At 53.4% G+C, this 19,101-nt stretch overlaps 1 protein-coding gene across 2 annotated transcripts in view; it reads right to left on the bottom strand.

Moving 5' to 3' along the window:
• Positions 1-19,101, bottom strand: part of SRL (sarcalumenin) — a 62,060-nt gene that overhangs the window by 8,306 nt on the left and 34,653 nt on the right. The window contains exons 4-5 of one of the 2 annotated variants that reach the window (XM_075010354.1): positions 17,106-17,201; positions 11,313-11,348 (exon numbers count right to left, since the gene is read on the bottom strand). In XM_075010354.1, coding sequence (XP_074866455.1) covers positions 11,313-11,348; positions 17,106-17,201 — 132 coding nt within the window. The remainder of the gene's footprint in view (positions 1-11,312; positions 11,349-17,105; positions 17,202-19,101) is intronic. The other variant, XM_075010355.1, reaches the window with a different exon arrangement.

Here is a 19,101-nt window from a genome sequence, read left to right as displayed (position 1 = left end):
TGGGCTGTGACTAGCCCAGGCGTCAAGGGCTAGCGGAGTTTGCGCTGGCGGTAGCCCTCAGTCTGACCATTCATCTGACACAAACAATCGCTGGCCTCCACGGGGCTCAGCGTGAACCAGCCTCGCTCTTTGGCTGCCTGTTGACGTGCACGAGCAACAAAGAGGCGGACAGAGCCACAAGCCAGAGCCCCACGTCGAAGTGGGTGACCACCAAATGTGCGTTCATTGTGGCACACGGCAGTCCTGATCCGACTTCCACCGATGTCAATGGAACGATTCCCCATTGACTGCAGTAGGAACTGGGGCATGTCTCACTGAACAGAACTCCTGTTGGAGCATCACAGGGCCCCATGGCTCAGTGGTTATCCAGCTTTAGAATTCTACTAAGTGGCGATGGACAAATTCAGGATAATTCCTGGATCTCCTAGTGCCTCATCTTCCAAGCACCTCCCCGCAGGACGTATTTCACTGATTCCACCACCGCTGGCCCCCTTGGGTCTCTGCATAAAGGTTGCCTCAGGCTGAACCTGCCCAAACGATTCAAGGTCTTGAATGGAACGTTTTCCTGCTCAGCTCTGAAGACATATTTACACAGTGGATTTTGAATTGTTTTTGCAGGTATCTTTTTTTCCTTTTTTGCAGGCACCAATGCAGCTTCCCAACACGTGCATGGCCCTGCCAAAACAGGCCTGCACGCAGGCCCAGCAGGCCGACGCGCCTGCAATGCTTCCCTCCGTGCAAGCAAACGAGCCACTCGTGGGGCCGAGGGGATGATTTTGTGCACAGAACGAGCGCGTATCGGCAGGCGCCCCTTTCAAACACGCAGGTGGGAAAGGGAGGGAATATGCTGAAAACAACCATGGATTTTATCACATTTACTCTGCATAATAATGTATGCGACCTATAGCTTCACGCTGAGCAACTTCAAAGCCTAGATCGTATGCTGGATAAGAAATATAATTAGAGAAGCAAAGTCAAACGTACAGTTGATACACAGACAGGCCTGCTGACAGGCAGGGGCAAAGGAGGTAGCGGCCCTGGGGCCGGGCGTTTCAAAGGAGATCGGAGCTCCAGCCGCCACTGCTACGTTGGCAGAAGCAGCATCTGGAGCTCAGGGCTCACTGGAAGTGCCATGGCAGTGCTGTTCCACTGCTCCATGCCCCCCCCCAATTGGGGCACAGAGCCAGGTCCCACTCCTGCCTTGCTCCAGGGCCCACGGGGGCTGACGGTCCTCCTGTACACGGGAACCCCTAGCAGACTCAGCACGCGTATGGAAATAATGTTATTGCACCTATGAATAATGTATTATCCATATACAAAGCAAAGACATCTCGCCAGCAGCGGGGAAGTACTTTTACACTAGGGTCTCAAAATGCTTTAGAAAGAAGAATTAATTCATACCTGCAATCTCTCTGGCACCACATTAGGGCAGCATTGACTCATCTGATTACAAATCAGCAGGCCTTAGTGCTGGGCAGGAGATTCTTTTCTCCCCTTCCAGGAAGTGAGTTAAGATTTTTTATTTGTTTGTTTGTTTAAACGGGCAGGCCCAGCCGAGATGTTTTCCTTCGCTTTCAACCATTTTTATTTTTAAAAAAAGTTTGCCTTGTGGTGTGTGTGTGTTTTGCTATAAACGGACTCAAATTTTGAAACCAAAATTCATTTCAAAACCAGGAAACCAGAATTTCTGGTTTCAAAAATGTCAAAACGGGCCCCCGATGACAATTTCAGATCATCTTCTTCAACATTTCTTTGAGTCGAGAAATTTGGCCGAACTGACCCCTCCCGGTTTTGATTTTTCATCGATCACCATTTTTGACAAGAAAACAGTTTGCCGAGACGTTTCTGAGCGGTTCTAACAGGCTTTGAGGCGGCACTTCAGTACTTTCCTGGGGAGGTCCCCTGTGAAGAAGGGGAGTATTTCCCTAATGATATAGATGGGGAAACTGAGGCACCGGGCCAGTAAGAGAATGGCATGAGGTACCCAAAAGCAGTTTCAGAAAGGCAATCCAGATCAACCAGCTCTCAAGCTCTTGGCCTTTCCCTCGCGCTGAGCTGAGAATTCCTATGGTGCCAGTTGGATAATATTTCAAACATATTTTGCCTGAGGAAATCGTGTCCGTCAGCAACGGGGAGGCCTGGGACGTGGTGGGGGGTGGTGGTGGGGGGCTTCGCACATGCTGCCAAGAGCCACAGCCATTTCTGCTCTGGCGGGAGAGGCGGCTTCACGTTGCCCCTCTGTTGGCAAGTCTTGTTTTGTTGCTGGGCCCTGCCCCCGAATCGACCCCGAGGGACTTTGCAGAATCGTGGAAGAATACGGCTGGAAGAGACCTCAGGAGGCCATCTAGTCCCACCCCTTTCTGAGCACAGAACACCCACGACTAACTCATCCCAGCCATCTTCCCTTCCCCTGGGGATGCTACCCTGAAGCTGGGGGTGGGAGCTGCAGCTCACAGAGACAGGCTGGCGCTCGCTGCGCTTTGCTAGCCCCTGGCAAGGAGGACTGGATTTGCAGCGCTGCACAATGGAGAACGCACTAGGCGGTCAGGTGGGCTCGTGCGGCCCGGGGAGATGCCCACCCTGCTGCATCTCCATTCACAGGGGACTGAAAACACGAGGAAGTCAGAGAAAGTGTTGCTAAAATATTCACAGCCCTCTGCCTGAGTAGCTGTGAATTCCTAGCAGGCTCAGCGACATGCAGGGGTTTTTTACTCTTCTCTAAACACAGCTGGCTAAACAAATCTTAGAAAAACACAAACGTTTCCATTTCACAAGCCCCACGAGCTGGTTCACAGCAACTCCCTCAGGGTCTGGACTTTCCTTGCTCTATCGCCATGTCTGTGCATTGCGGGACTACCAAAGCCAGCGGTTTTCACAAGAGGAACAAAGCGCTAGAGAATTGGTATTTTCTCTGCGCTTGCCGAGGTTTAATACACCTAACCTTAAACGATACGAAAACGGGATTCAGCGCCTCTCCAGTTACGGGCCTGACATTAGCAAGCAAAAGAAATGAACGTGATTCCGTCAGAAGCAGGCACAGTGGGAAAGCAGACCAACCAACAGGTGCTTGTAAGCAAAAAATTACCCCCTTCTTCCCAGCAAAGCAATAAGACTTTTCAATTCAATCAGAAGTCCATGCAAAAGTGAAGCATCACCAATCCAGAGTCCCCTGGTGCTGCGGTTAGTTCATGCCATAAATTGGTGACCCTCCAGCTAGTCTGTGTTGGTTTGTGCCATTGGGCGCTTCGGCTCAATGGCTTAGGCATTGGGGTGTTATGGTCCCTAGCAGAGGAGGCAGTGAGAGGGCCCGGCTGGCCGGCCACAGGTGGCCTGTATTGTGTGCATGCGAGAGAGTTTTTAGTTGTGGGTCACTGATTGGTGGACACTGAACTTTGGTGTCTGAGCCCCGGCCAACAGGAGGGATGTTGCATCTTATGAGAGACAAGGTTCGTTGTAGACTGAAGCGGCATTTATAAGCAATTGCATGGCATGGAGCCCGAGACCTGATCCCTACCCTCACACCTCAGCCAGGAGGCAGGATGGACTGAGGCTCACAGGGTGTGATGCGAGTTGCTTTAGTAGCTGCAGTGTGTGCCTGGAGGAGCGGAGAAGCGCGAACGCTCATTTCCACAACAGAAGCCGGGGAACCGGAATGAGAACTTTGCTGGAGAAGGTTGAATGGGATTTTCTATGGTCATTTTGTCTCCTAGGCACATGGTCAACATTTCACCGTTGGTGCCACAGGAGTGTCTCCCACAGCAGCTTTCTAGGTGACGTTCTAGGACATGATAAGGGGAGCACCTACAAGTGGAAGGGAACGTGACTGTGTGATGGCGGCCAGGTCGTCTTGCTCACGGATTTCCTCACAGCCTCCTGAGGCTGGTGGATTTCCTTACTTAAGAGATCCAGGTTAACAGTCAGCAGCTCAGGGAACCTCTACGCTTACTATGAAATCAACCCAGTCAGGGTTGGTCTCCCGGGGTTCGATTTTGCGCACCTAGTGGGGATGCATGAAATCGAACTCTCAGGGCTTGATGATCGACCCTGTACTCCTTGCTATCATGAGGTGTAAGGGAGGTGGACAGGCAAGTTTCTCCCCTCAAGCTTCCTCCGCGAGGACGGCCAGAAAAGTCCATCCTACATACATTGAGTCCAGTTATGCAATTGTTATAGCTGGAATGGCGTGTCGAGGATTGACTTTCAGGTCTAGCGTAGAGCTGCCCTTAGAGGCCCTGTGTCCCAGACAACCTGAGATAGGTGCTTCAATACGCAGGCCAAGTTCTGTGATCCCCCTACATGCTCACGTGAGCTCAGAACTAGGCCCCAGGAATGGGAATTTTTAAGAAAGGATGCAGAAGATAAGAACAGCTGGAGCGGGGTTGACCAATGGTTCTGCTAGCCCAGAATCTTGTTTTCTGATGGTTGTCACTGCCTGAAACTTCTGGGGGAGTGTAGCGATTAGGGGCAATTTTGAGTGATTGTCCACGCTCCGCTTTTGGCACTCGGAAGTTTTAGGGACACCTGGAACATGGGGGCGCATCCCAAAACATCTGGGCGAATAGTCAAGGATGGATCTATCCACCAGGAACTTAGTTAATTCTGTTTGGAACCCATTTATACTTTTGGTTTTCACAACATCCCGTGACAAAGAGTTCCACAAGCTGAGTTTATGTTGTGTGGAAAAGTGCTTCCTGTTCGTTTACACCTTCTGCCTATACATTCACTGGGTGACCCACAGTTCTTGTGTTACATGAAGGGGTAAATAACGTTTCCCTATTTGCTCTCTCCACGCCATTCGTGATTTCATGGACCTCTAGCATAACTTCCCCCCAACCCTTGGGCATCTCTTTTCTGAATTGAATGGTTCCAGTCTCCTTAATCTCTCATCGGATGGACAAATGTACTATCCCCCTAATCATTTTGCTTTCCCTGCTCCGTCATTTTTCCAACTCTAACACATCTTCTTCTGAGATGGGGTGACAAGAACTGCATGCAGCATTCCAATGCGAGTGAATCATGGGTATATCTAGTCTTGTTATGATATTTTATTCTCCCTTTCTTAATGGTTTCTAAAATTCCTAGCCTCCTTTTTTCTTGGCTGCTGCATATTGAGTGGACAGTTTCAGAGAACTGCCCCCAGTCACACACCACAAATGAAGAACGTTCATGGCTTGTCACCAACAGCTCCATTCCACAGGGAGACAAATACCCAGTGCTTTTTTTCTAGGAAAGAAAAGGTGCCCAAACTCAAGTCTGGTGGTTCTTCCTAGGGGTTAGCCTGTTCACTTTTAATGCTTTGATCCCCGTGCTGCTGTGGGACTGGCAGTGAAAATTTTTATGGTGTTCTAACAGAAAAAAAAATGTGCCAGAACTCAATTCCGGTGCATTCCACCAGCAAAAAAAAAAAAGCCCTGCCAATACCTTTAACTCAGTTGCTTAGTTCAGCCCTGGAGCTGGGGTGAGACCAAAATCCATGTCCTGAAAGTGAAAGAAGTCATTTGTCTGCTCTACTCTGGGCTGATTAGTCCTCAATTGGAGTATCATGTCCAGTTCCGAGCACCACATTTCAAGAAAGATGTGAAGAAATTGGAGAAGGTCCAGAGAAGAGCAACAAGAATGATTAAAGATCCAGAGAACATGAGCTGTGAGGGAAGACGGAAAGAACTGGGCTTGTTTAGTTTAGAAAAGAGAAGACTGAGATGATAGCAGTTCACAAGTACCTAAAAGAGGGTTACAAGGAGGAAGGAGAAAAATTGTTCTCCTTGGCCTCTGAGGATAGGACAAGGAGCAATGGGCTTAAACTGAAGCAAGGGAGATTTAGGTTGGACATTAGGAAAAACTTCCCATCCGTCATGGTGCTTAAAACACTGAATTAAATTGTCTAGGGAGGGTGTGGAATCTCCGTCACTGGAGATATTCAAGAGAAGGTTAGACAGACATCTGTCAGGAATGGTCTAGACAGTGCTTGGTCCTGCCATAAGGGCCCGGGACGGGTCTCTCAAGGTCCCTTCCAGTTCTAGTGTTCTATGGTTCTCCTTATCTACACAGATCACATGGCAAGGATCTGGCCAACTCCAGGTGATCCTCACCACACTCAACATCTCAGGATGGATCGCCACGGGATTTAAGATGTGTGGTAACGACCCAGAAAGACGATACCGCGCCAGCTGCTGCTTTGTAGCCGCTGTCTCTCCCAGGAGATGTATTGACTGAGCTTACTTATAAATACGCAATTTTACTCCAGCCGGTCCTGCAGAGCCAATAAAATTGCGGAAGAGCAAAACGCGTTCCGGTCTGCTCTGCTCCAGTGCGTCGTCACCGGAATCATGGGCTCAATGCCAAAAATTTGACATGAGAATTTGGTTTTGAACAGGCATTTGGTGCTGAACTCAGCTTTGTCCAAAGAGTTTAAGTTGCTGCTTAAAGCTGAATAGCTCACAGGAAGCTGCAGCTCCCACACGATGGCACCTGCCGCCTGGCTAGTTTGCAGCCTTCTCATCCTCGAGGCCTGGGCTGAAGGTGGCTCAGAATGGAGCCGGCAGACAGGAGAGAGGCCGAGGGTGGGACGAGGTTCCACGGCATTCTGATGGTCTCCTACGGCGCTGGCTGCTTCTTGTCCTCTCATATCAGTCCCTGTCTCTGCTGATTGTGCCACCCCCTCCTGCTTGGGTGTGACTCCCAAAGCCAGCCCTGGGTGGAAGGCGAGGGAGAAGGGCTAAAGAGCGGGTGGAAAGTCAAAACCCAAAAGATGTTGGCCAAAACCGACAAAAAACAAACAACTACGCCGGGGAGTTGCAGTGTGGGTGCGGCTTGCTCCCATTCTCCTCCGTCGGTTATGTTCCCTGGTCTGACTGTCCTCCATGACGCACCACAATCTTCCTGCTTGGGGAGCGGAGGCAGCGCATCGTGGGAGTTCCTGGCTGTGCTGGATCGTGGGAGATGTACTCTAGACCTTGAGATTGGCCCATAAAGGAAAAGGGGGACAGGAGGCAACTAAACTACAAATCCCATATTCCACCACAGCACAATTTCCCAATGGAAATATTTTGTTTTTCGTGTGTTTGGTTTTTCATTGAAAAAATTAAAGTTCCCTGGAAAGCAGGCGCGTCTTCTCACAGACGATTTCACTGAGTCAAACGTTTTCCATCACAAAGCAGCTTCTGTGGGAAACTTTGTGCAATGCTAGTTAACGCTGTGCAGGGAAGTTAACGGTCTCATTTCTCACTCTCAAAGTTTCAGACAAATCCTCTGCTGGTATAAGTCCACGGCCTCATTGACTACTGAGCTTAGCCAAGTCACACGAGTCAAAGATCTGATCCCAGATTTTTAAAACAACCCTTTCCTCACTGTTATCTGCCGCTTAAGCAAAGACTGCTATTATCTCGAACTCTCTACCCAGTCAGTAACATAAGCAAGAAGCATTCACTACTAGGTCTTTAACCGTTAAAGTGTGTATTAGTCCCACTGATTTACTTATTTGAAACAATTTAACAGATCTGTTTTGGAAAGAAGTTAAGACAATTGTTTCCAGGATAGATTATTGCTAAAATATCTTCCCAGAAAGAGAGATATCACCACTTTTAAAAGTGATCCGAGTTCAGCAGTGAAATTCCTTTGTGCTAACTTTACAAAGGATAATAGTGACAATAGCAAGTTAGTCAAACATATCCTCTGGTGCTGACGGGGAAGGCGGAGACATCGGAGAACATTTCAGATTAATCAGGAAGGAATGGAGTGAATACGTGGAAGTCTAGATGTCCATTGCCTTGCTATCTTATTTAAGATACCTACATATGGATTATTAAACTATATTTGTCAATATACAAGAGTTCTTTTCCTGTGCGTGTTGCAACTGTGTACGTCAGGGTTCCCTATGATAGTCCTGTACCTTGTCCAGCCACCTCGGGACCAGTCAGATCCCGAACAAGGGAAGTTGCTGGACCCGGGGAGATCCCTGGCCACTGGCCCCCCAGCCCACCCCTCTGCCAGCCCTGGTCTTGCTAGTGGCCCTAGCCCCTCTGCCATGGGCTCTGTCCGGGCTGCTGGATGCCAGCCCCACTGCTGCCGGCTCCAGCTCGGGGCTCTCCGGTCCGGGAACGTCCATTGTTCTGTGGACCACAGATGTTGCTAGAGCAGAGAATCCCCGTTTTCAGAGGTACAACCTGCAGTTCAAATAGTGGCCCTGATCCTGGGACAAGAACCCGTCAACCCACAAGGTGATAGCTGGATATTCATCTGTATGATTAATGCACAGAGGCCTCAGCTTGCAACAGGGCCACTGCCACAGGACACAGTTCTAAGGGTATATTAAGGACCATGCTCACCCAGGGAGGTGCCCTGGTTGCGCTGGGTGAACCTGAGCTGTGCCCTTTTGCTTCAAAGGCCTGAGCTCTTCTCAGAGATTGTTGATTTCCTGCGCTCGCTCCAGCCACTGGACGGGAAGGCTGGGGTTAGGTGCTCAAAGTGCACGCAGTACATGCCAGGTCACAGGAAGGGAGCCGCTCGGGGGCGGGGGGGGGTGCGGTTTGAGAGCAGATTTCACTGGGGTTTCGAGTTCAACAAGTGACTGCCAGATACAGCACAGCAGAACACAGACCGACTATAATGGGATGCACTCGCCCCTTGGAGAGACCTCTGTCTCTGGGCATATGCCTGTTCTCTCTCTCTCTGGGTTTGTGGCAGGTCCTGGGGACCCAGCTCTCCAGCCAAGCCCCACATGGTCTGCATGTGATATATAAACAATGCAAACCCCTTTTGGGTTACAAATCTAACAGGGATCTCTCAGCATCCTCAGCAACATCTCCCTCAAGCTGGTCCTGCTCCAGTACAGAATACGCCCAGGGCTCCCTCCCTGGGGCAATGCCTTTGCCCTCTCAGTGCCTTCCTGGTGTCAGCTCTCCAGATGGGCCACTTCGGTTCAGTTCCCCTTCTAGGGAGCCTCTATGTCCAGGCCACTTTCCCAGTGGTTGCTGGGGGGACCCTGGCCCACCCTGTATGCCAGGTCCCAGCCCACAGACCTTAGAGATAGCAGCCATGCCTTGTCCCCTTACCTAAGCTGTGTGGCTGCTGTAATTCCCTGGACCACTTCCCACATGACTCCAGCACATTCTTCCCTCTTAGCTCAGGGCCTAGCCCTGGTGGAGGGCCAACAGCCAGCCCAGAGCTGCTTCTTGTTCTCACTGCCCTTGCTGAGGTCCTGCAGGTCACTCATTCATCCAGCCAGACACACACACCTCCAGGTCTCACAAGGAACTACTCTCACACACCTTGCAGCTCTTCTTATACTAGCCTACTAGGCCCTGATTGGCTGCTTCCGACACAGCTGCTCTAGGCAGCTTGGAGGACCACTCTACTGCCCTTTTCTGGGGTGGGATGTGGCATGGCTGTGGAGCCTCCAGTATGGAGCCTCAAAACCAAGTCTATACTGTCATATGGACACTGTCACCTCCTGCAGGAGGCCCTCGCTCCAGGAGAACCACAGTATGAAACAGTCTCCCATCTGGGCATTCCTGAAGGTTCCTGCTGTGGGCAGCATCTCTTACTAACAGCTCTGAGCTTTAAGGCTACCTGTGCTTTATGATTGCCAACCCCATTACACCCCAGCCATGGGCAACTGGCAACTACGTATGCAAGCTCTATGCAATTATCTCCATAGGGCAGATGCACCAAATTCGTTTAACCCTTAGAGTGCTGGCCTGTTCATTCACCGCCTAAATGAATCCTTGGGATAACATATAACTGCATACAGTGCATATGTATAGCTACAGATAGAGCAATAAGCACAGGATATGCATGCACACATATATGTGCATCATATCTATGTAATTAATACTTATGTTTATAGATATAAATCTGTAAACATGTTCATTATAGACTCTCTCTGTACAGATAGACAGCTAGATACAGTACTCCTGAAGGAATTCTGGGCCACAATATTAAAATCTCTGCACCAAAAATTAAACATTCTGCACCCCTAATTTTAAAATTCTGCAAAATTCTTCATATTTTATTAGTCAAAATAACAGTATATAATCACACTGGTTCCAATTATTTTGGTAACTTATTTAAACTACAACACAATGGATACACAATGGGAGTGGGGAGCCTACCCCCAAACTCCCTCTGTCTACTAGTAAGGTAGCTAGGGCTGACACTGTTCTGGAGGGGGAGGTGATCATTCTTGCCACTTCCCTTTGCTTCCCCATCAGAAGTCATTTTTTTCTGCAGGGAAGCAAAGAAATCTGCAGGGCACATGAATGCCCCATGTGTGCAATGATGCATACGTCCTCTAGGAGTGCCATAGCTCCGGGTAACATGATCTATCTATGTACGTACACCCAGACCTCTGCAGCCTCCCGGGGATTAAATAAAAGGTGAAATTCAGCTGGAAAGCCAGAGTCTGTCTGGCAGGCATGTCAGTGGGGGGGTCGAGGCCCCGGCGCTGTGATGTTGTTGTGGAGGACAGAAACACGACACATTTGGTAAGGGCAGATGCTCTTCCAGCAGCAGCTCCGTGAGCTGTGGGTGCGTTGCCAGGCAGGGTGGGTGGCTACTTCTTGTCGCTTTGCTGGCTGAGCATGTGGCTGTGACCTGGCAATGGCACCAGTGCAGCCAGCACTATCTGCGGCTCTCCCCGCCCTACCCGTGTGGCTGACTGACTGGGAGACACTCAACATTTCCTGCCAAGCCAACTGGGAGCCGGGCTGTACCAGACCACCCTGCCCTTCCCCTTCTCCAGGGCGCCACCCTGCAGGGCCCTATTTCAATTTAACTCAATTTAAAGACACCTATGAATACAGCTCACACTGGCTAGTGCCCAGGGGCCGTTGGGCCTATATAGGGCGACCATCCGTCCCGTATTGGGAGGGACGGGTCCCTATTTGGGACACCAAAAAGGCCCCGCAACCTATGTTTTTAAAAGAGACGAATTGTCCCATATTCGGGCCATCCCCCAGCCCCACTTCCCTGAGCCTCATGGAAGCCAAGGGAGGGTGGGCAGCTGCCACTTCCCCAGGTCTTGGGGTGCGCCAGCAGCTGCTGCCTCCTTCCTGGCTAGTGCTGCGAGCACTGGGCATATGGCAGTGGCTAGTAGCCAGGAGCACTGGGTACATGGCTGGGGCTAGTGCAGAAGGTACTGGGCATCTGGCTGTGGCTAGGACAGGGTGCACTGAGCATATGGCTGTAGGCAGTGGCTATCTCGACAGAGGAAGGCTGCTGGGATTTCCATTGCATTGGACCAAACAAGGCTGCGAGACCAACAAAGAAGTTATGGGGCTGCTAGCGGCATGCAGACAGCAGGCAGCAGTACCAACCTGTGGCTGAGGAGCCCAGGGTGCGTCCGTGGTAAGCTGTTAGCGGGGAGAGGGCAGAGGAGAGAGAAAAGGCGACGTGAGTAGGAGGACGGAAAGGAGGGGATCGGTCGGGTCTGGCCCAGAGAGAGTGCAAAGGAGCTGATGGTCCGTACAGCCTCCGCTGAGACAGAGCCGATGCGTTGGGCAGATGATCCGGGAGGAATGACCTGCGAGAACAGAGGCTCATGTGCAAGCAGAGTGGTAATTACTGGGATGAGAATAACAACACACTTGGCAGTGTCCGCGATTTGGATCTGGATTGGACGCGAGGCCTTGACCAGCCTTTGGGCGTGGCCCACGGATGGGTTTCTTTCTTCACTGATATCCTGAGATACCCTCTGTGCAGCGTTCCCTGTAAGCTGAGCATTGGGCAGCCACCAGGAGAGAGTAACATGCCACCCAGCCGGTTAGCAGAGCGCCCACAACTGCCCGCAGCCGGCAACATGTGTTTCTCCTTGTGGTGCACCTCCACACATGCCTCAGTGCACACAACAAAATTCATTCTGCACATGGGCAGGAAAAAATTAGCGGGAACCCTGCCTCTGTGCCCCCAGAATGCTGGAATTCAGCTACAGCAACAGGGCTCTGGAAAGCCAGCTGGGAGCCCACTGAACAGTAACTAGGTCACACCACCGGGTCGCTTGTGCCTACCGAGCAGATGGAGTCAGCTGACGTGCCCGTACCCAGCCGCAATTAGGGTCTGTTCAGCTGACACGCAGGAGCAATGTCCCATCCCCCTTCCTTGAGGCTGGTGTTCCCGGGTACCCTGCCCACCTCGTCTGACTGGGGAAGACATTTTGGTTAGAGCCGGGCAGTCCCTGGGGCAGGCCCATTAGTCTGCGTCTGCAAATACATGGTTTAGGATTGCCAGCAGGTACCACAGTTTGGTGAGACATCTCTTCAGGCCCCTGTGGCTGGACCACCACGTTCCACCAGGCGGAAGCTCTTCTGAGGATGGAACCAGGAGAACAATCCCAACGGGCTAGAGAGGAAACGGGCAGCCCTAACGCGGAGAGGGTGCCGATATGCATACCAGGCGCCTACACGCTCGTCCAGCGCTCTGCAGCCAGATTGCCTGCATGGGGGGGGGCGTGCAAACAGGGGTTCTGTGTGCACACTGGCGAGGTGTCCCGCGTGGAAAGAGAAGGCAAGTCTCCAGCTGACCCGCGCGCACACGTTCAACAGTAGCGTTTCGGGCTGAAAGCACATGCTGGAGAAGCCAAACGCTGCCCGGATAAGGAGCCTCCAGTGAGTTCAGAAAGAGGCCTGAGCCGGGGGGAGGCCTGAGCCTTGCTGAGGGGTGACCTAGTACCGTGGTGTGCTACAAGCAGAGAGCGGCGTAATGCTGGATCACCCACATGACCCTCCCACTGGTATCTGAGCCCAGCAACGCAGCTCAGCTCTGCTCTGAGTGTACCTAGGCGCAAGCTGCAGCCGTGGAAGCGAGAGCAGAACCGCTTCCATGGCCACAGACACCCGGCAGGCAGCTGTGGAACGGGGAGGGCAAGGAGCAGGTGCAGAGGACCAGAAAGAGACCGTAACCCTGCCTATGGGTTTGCCCCTTGGAACGTTGCCCTTATTTCCTGCCACTCCTGTTCCACATTTCTTCTAACCCTGCCAGCTCCCGCACCAGTCTGGGCCTGTTAGTGAGCTGCCAGCCCCCAGAGGACCAGAGACACGCCTGTGTCTCCTCCCCAGCCGTGATGTGACACCGGGTCACGCTCAGAACTTTCCCATCCATCGGCAGGTTCTGAATGCGGCTGAGGGAAACGGAGCCAGCTAACGCAGCCCGCCCTGCCCTGCCCTGCCTGCAGCAGCTTGCCATGCAGAGACACTGGCAGTGAAGCCAATGGCGGTGGAAGTATTCACTCAGCACTGCAGTGCGCTCCCCTGGGCCACTGCATCACAGGGGCTTCCAGGCACAGGGCCCAGCTCGTAGCAGGGCCATACAGTCACTGCTGTCCCTCTAACTGCTTGACAGACTCCGCTGTTTGTTCTCTCACTGGGCTCTGCAAGCAGCCGCATGGATGGCCACCGTGGGCCCTGGGACGAGGCAGGAGGGGGCCTGGCTCTGTGTCCTGGAAGGGGCGGGGCCAAAAGCAGAAGGGGCGGGACTAAGGGCAGTCGGCTCGCAGCGCCACCCCGGACCACAGAGCTGCCCCGCCACACACACGGCTGGAGCAGCTCTTCCAAGTAGCAGCTGGAGCTCCGGGTGCCTTTGAAATGCCAACTCCATGGGCAATGGCCCCCTTTGTCCCTTCCCTGTCAGTGGGCCTGCTGCATGGGAGAGGTCTGGTACAGCCATCCCAAGCGAATGTCCCCTGTTCTGCCCAGCCCAGCCCAGCAGCGTGGAGGTGTACAAAGGGAGGAGCAGCGGTGTCAGGAATGAACCAGCTGGTGTCTGTGTGTGCACGGCCAGGCGTGGGAGAGGGCCAGCGTGGGCAGAAGGGGCGGCACGTGGCAGTGCAGGAGCCCTAGGAGCGGCTGAAAAACAGCGACAGAAATGGCCTCGGCCCACGTGCCCTTGAAAGACAAACGCGCGGACACTGTTTTCCCACCGGGGAGGAGCGTGGCCACTGACACGTGGCTCGGGAGCAGTGGGGTCAAATGGAAACACTGCGATGATCTGCTTTCAGCGCCACGCCCTGCTGGAAATGGGGACCGGGCGCACGTGGCACCAGCTGTCTGTCACGTCCCAGGCTATCCGTGGAAGAGCTTGTAAAATCATGGCTCTGAAAACCACGGCTAAACTGAGCACGTCCGCGCTGCCTGGAGAGCTACGAAGCTTGAGCTACCCGGGGCAGTGTCTCCAGTCGTGCCAGTTCTGGAGTCCAGGTTAGGACTGGGAGGGGCTGTCTCCAGCCAAGAGAAAGCCCTGATGCTAAGGCGAGCATTTGGGTTGGTTCCTGGGCAGACAGGTGGTGTCTCTGCCCCACGTCAGTGCCCAGGTGTGGGCTCTGCTCTACCGCGCCAGGACTACTGCCCACGTGGGCTATTAAGCTCATTGGGGTCATTGCTGTGGCCTCGGCATGGCTGGTAGCAAAGGCCTCTGCAGAGCCAGGTGAAAGGCCCAGGGGGAGGGTTTCAAATCTGTAGCTTCACGCCCATGAGGCCAGAATGCTGCCCAGCAACCCCACGGGTCAGAAAATAGCTCCGCTCCTGAGGTCAGTCCCCAGTCTGGTCCAGCTCCTGACATGGGAACGTGCCTTGCGGTCAGCCAGGCGGAAGGCTCGGCCCGCCCTGGGACGGGTGAAGAGACGACACAGGCCGGCTTTCAGGGCCCTCGCCAGCCAAGCTCCACCCGCCATGGGTCTGCCTGGGAAAGGCGTGGCTGTGTGTTGGGGGCGCACTGCAGTTGGAGCCTGTGTTAAATGTTCTGGCTTGGAAATGAAAGCTGGGCCGTGCAAACAACAGAGACTTGTCTGTGCATAGCCCAGCAAGTTCCACTCCCTGCTAAACTGGAATTCCGCTTGGCGCTCCCCTGGGCTGAGCCCCGAGGGAGGATCACGTCACTGCCACGAGCATCCCGCACCAGCGCGTGCCTTTCTGAACCCAAGTGAAAAGCCGGCGTGCACAAGTCCGCAGCACCCATATGTGGACGTGCGCACCGGGCGCTTGAACGCAGAGGAGTGGCGAAAAGTCAGAAGCCAAAGGCCGGGAGTTATTAAAGGTCAGTGATCTCAGCGCAACCTATCCGCAAAGCCCAGGGATTAATCAGAGCCGAGCTCAAGCTCCCGCCCAGGCAGCACTGGCCAAAAGAAGCAGCTGACAGGTGTCATTGAATGGACCCAGCTGCTCCACAGGGAGGAGTGGAGAAGGAACTGGACCAGGACACAGAGAATGCCCAGCACGTGGTTCTGCTGGATATAGGTGTGTGGTTCTTCTGCAGCCCACGGAGAGCTGGGTATGCGCAGAAGTGTTCTGGTTGCTGGCTTTTTTGCACTGGTAGTTTTTGCAATAGCTGAGATCCAACCAAGACTCAGACCAGAAAAAGGAGATGCTGCCGAGGCGGTGGGCGTGTGTCTGAGTGTGGAGTGGGGGTTACAGCTGAGGGGCCGAATGCTCAGCGTGGGATGGGTTTAGGATGGATTGTAAGCGTCCACAAGCTCCAGGCCCACCCAAAGAGTCGGGCTGGGAGTCAGAGCCTATGTGAGCCATGCACGATCCTGAGCAGGAGCCGTGGTGGCCCTGTTTGGAGGCAGGAGCCCTGGAAGGACTGGTGGAATAATGACCCTTTTCATCACTCCGCAAAATAGAGGCATGCAAAGACCATGTTGCAGATGAGCCTGTTGCGGAGTCCTGCCAGGCCTGTGGAGCTGCAGCATCTGAGGGAAGCGGTGGCAAAATATGGAGCATGGGCCATTCAAATTGCTGGTGGAGAAGCTCAGCTGAGAAAAGCCGTGGGTGGGATGCAGAGCTTCTGACCAAGCGTGGGCAGGAGCAGATACACCACAGCAAGGGGGGGACCTGCCATGAGGTGAATGGAACCGGGAGGAGCAGAGATGAGGAAGTCGAGGGCTGGGGGCTTACGCCACAGGTCAGCCCCTTGCAATCAGGATAAACTCCGGGGCTCAGCTACGCATGACCCCCCGCCCCCATCACTGGAGGCTCATTAAGTGTTTGTAGCAAGAGTAAAAAGCTGCACGGGCGGGTGCAGGACAGGCAGCAGCAATGCAAAAAGCGCCAGCCCTCCCCACCTGCAGGGCCTCAACCCAAAGGTGTAAGGCCGGCTCTAGAGCAAGGCAGAGCATGTGGTCTCCACGGTCCCCTGCAGGCCCCGGTCAGCCAGGTACGCAGGCCTACCTGGGAGCACCTCAGCTTTCCCATTGACCTGGGACCTCAGGCCCTGGCTGCTCCGCTGAGGCCACCAAGGGGGTTTGTGATGTTGATGCTAATGCCACGTGATGCTGGTCCCAAGGGCCTTGTGTAGCCTGCAAGCTCCTTGGAATGGGCCAAGGGCACCATTAAAGCGTTGGAATTACTAGTGCAGCCAGTGCAGGACTGAGCTTTGATCGCAACCAGCCTGGGCCCAACACTCACTGTTAATGAGCTAGAGTTGAACAGCTCCACATCCCACCGCACCCCCAGCCATCCGATCCCCTTGAAAGAGAACTTAGGCCAAACTCTTGGCCCCAGAAGGAGAGTCCCAGGGGACACGGCTCACCCAGCCTTGCCTGGTACTTAGCAGGATGGCATCTTACAGAATTATTCCTCCTTACAGGGTTCAGCCAGCCATGCGGGAGCTAAATAGGTTCCCAAGTCTCCTTCTGGGCCAGCTGTCCTGTGCCTGTTTAAGGGCTGGATCTCGGGGCCGGGGGGCGGGCAGCCGTTTGCACCTGGTGGCGTGGGCAGAAAAGACCCCCGTCGTGTGAGCGCAAGGTGCTAAGCTGGCAGGGTTTCGCATGCACATTGCACAGATGCTAACAGTGGGGAGCCAGGCCCTGGGGGGCTCATCAGCACAGGGCACGGACACACGCGGCCAGGGAAAAGGAGGAATTGCTCCTGCTGGTTGAAGTGACGTTGAGCAAGGGCCTCCCAAAGTGGATGTGCATACAGAGAACTTTCACCCACAGACACCTGCTGCCCTGGGCTTCGCACGACCCAGGTAATCACGTTCTCTAGATGTCTTTATCTGCTGCAGAGGAAGACTCAGCATTTAAGGCCTTCCAGGGATCCAGTGTCTGCCCTCTGAACCTCCGCCCAGCAGAACACTCCGACCCTGCCCGAGGCCACCCTGCTGTCCACCAGCTTTACCTGTGATCTCGTGCTGCCGGAGCTCGTTGTATCTGTAGGACTGCTCCAGGGGCTTGATGGAGGAGTGGTAGATCTTCCTCAACCGCTGCAGTGTTGCTACAGGTTCAAAGGGTGATAAAGGGGAACACATCAAAGTCAATGCCAGTGCCAGATACCTCTGAGGTCCTGACCATTTTCTTCCCCTCCCTGGCTCTCTTGCACATATGCACACGGACGCAGAGCCAGTAAACAAGTAAACCAGTCTCCACTTGGCTGCTGGACTATGAGGCCTCTCGTTGTGACTGCTGGTTGGGACTGATATTGAGAAGGGGTGTGAAATCTCATGATAGCTGGGTGGCTCAAGTCAATGACCAGAGCCGTGCCCTACTGGCCCTCCCAGCTTTACAGAACAAAGTACCACAGAGTATGGCCCTCAGAGAGGCTCTGGGTAAAGCTCTGCAGTCAGAGAAGAGTGGCACATTCGAGGCCTGTCCCATGAGCTGTTCCGGTGGCATTAACCGCCGTTGGCTGGGAAGTGGCTGCTGGCTGGCTGGCCCCCCTCGTTCAGGTTTGAATTGCTTCTGTGGAACTTCCCGTAAAAGACACAGAGGAAACAATCCTGTGGCTTTGGCAGGAGACTCGCTCCTGTCTCACGGATCTTCTCCTCTGCTGTTCTGCCAAGGGCTTCCTCTAGAGTTACCATTCACAATGGGAGAACCTCAGTAGGGTTAAAGGGTTGGTTCCCATTAGTACCCAAAAGTTCAGGGATGAAATCCTGGCCTCTTTAAACTTCTTAGCAACAGTCACACTGGCACCACTGTGGCCCCGATTTCACCCCCACCGGCCCCCTGAGGCTTTCCCCAACCTTCTCCAAATCTGCAAATTCACCAGCGCATTGGGTAGGGAATTGCATGATACACTATTATCCAATGTTTGATACATGATCTCCTCAAGGGCCGTTCACCGTGGTGTCCGGGTGCCAGTGAGAATAGAGTTTCTCAGGACAGGTCCCATACATCTTCATTTCTGCAGGTTGGATGAGTGGCAGGAACATTTCTTCCTGCACTAAAGTGGCCCCTCTTCCGCTAGTCCCAGAGGACCGTGGGAAGAGCAGCAATAAATGGTAAATTTCAGAAATGACAAATAAAACTGTTCTTAAAAGTTGCTCAAAACTCATTTGCTCCTCCATAGATGTTCTGGGCTGGGTTGGCTTGGAAGGAAGCTTACGTCTGCTGTTCCTATTTTTAGGGCTGTGTAGATCTGCACTTCCTTTCTCTTCACACCATGCACACCGCTCAGAACTATTGGAAGCATGGCAAGCCCAGGGCAAGGTGAGCCTTTAAGAGGCAAATGATGTCTCTCCGGGAACTGACGGAGAACATGGAAGTTACCAGCTTTTGAGAAACAAGATCTAAAGACCAAAATCTCCCTCTACCTGGAATCAAAATGGCAGTTCAAGTGCCAGCAGTTAAAGCACACGCTCACTCACCCAGAGAGCAGCGCTCTCACCTGGTAGCTTCTTCAGCGGCAGGTTCACTCGCTCTTCTCCCTCTTAAACTCCCCTGTCTGCAGCTCCCTGTCCGCTTCGCTCCCCTGGTCGCTCCTGCCTCTGGCTTTCAAGCCTGCTGGCCTCTCTCAGGCCCTCCCCCTATGAGTCACACAGGGGAAGGCTGATCAAGGAAGCAAACGTCTCTTTTAAGGGGGACGGAGGCACCCATCTGTCGCCCTGACTTTTCGGCTCGGGAGGTATGCTGCCTGCCGGGGGCCCGTATCCGAGATGCTACAGGGGCATTGTCGAGGATTGTCTGGCCCTCAGACTACTATCCCATGCTTCTCATCCCTGTGGGCACTAATGATGCTGTGAGGTGTAATGCTGAGCAGGTCAAGAGTGACTGCAGGGCTCTGGGGGCACGGGTGAAGGTGTTTGAGGTGCAGGTGGTATTCTCTTCAATCCTTCCTGTTGCGGGTAGGGGCCCGGGCAGAGACAGGTGCATCCTAGAGGTGAATGCCTGGCTGC

Source organism: Carettochelys insculpta, chromosome 16 (assembly GCF_033958435.1).
Source record: "Carettochelys insculpta isolate YL-2023 chromosome 16, ASM3395843v1, whole genome shotgun sequence".
Classification (NCBI taxonomy): Eukaryota; Metazoa; Chordata; order Testudines; family Carettochelyidae; genus Carettochelys; species Carettochelys insculpta.
Note: the sequence above shows the minus strand (reverse complement) of the source record. Positions and strands in the feature narration are given on the sequence as shown.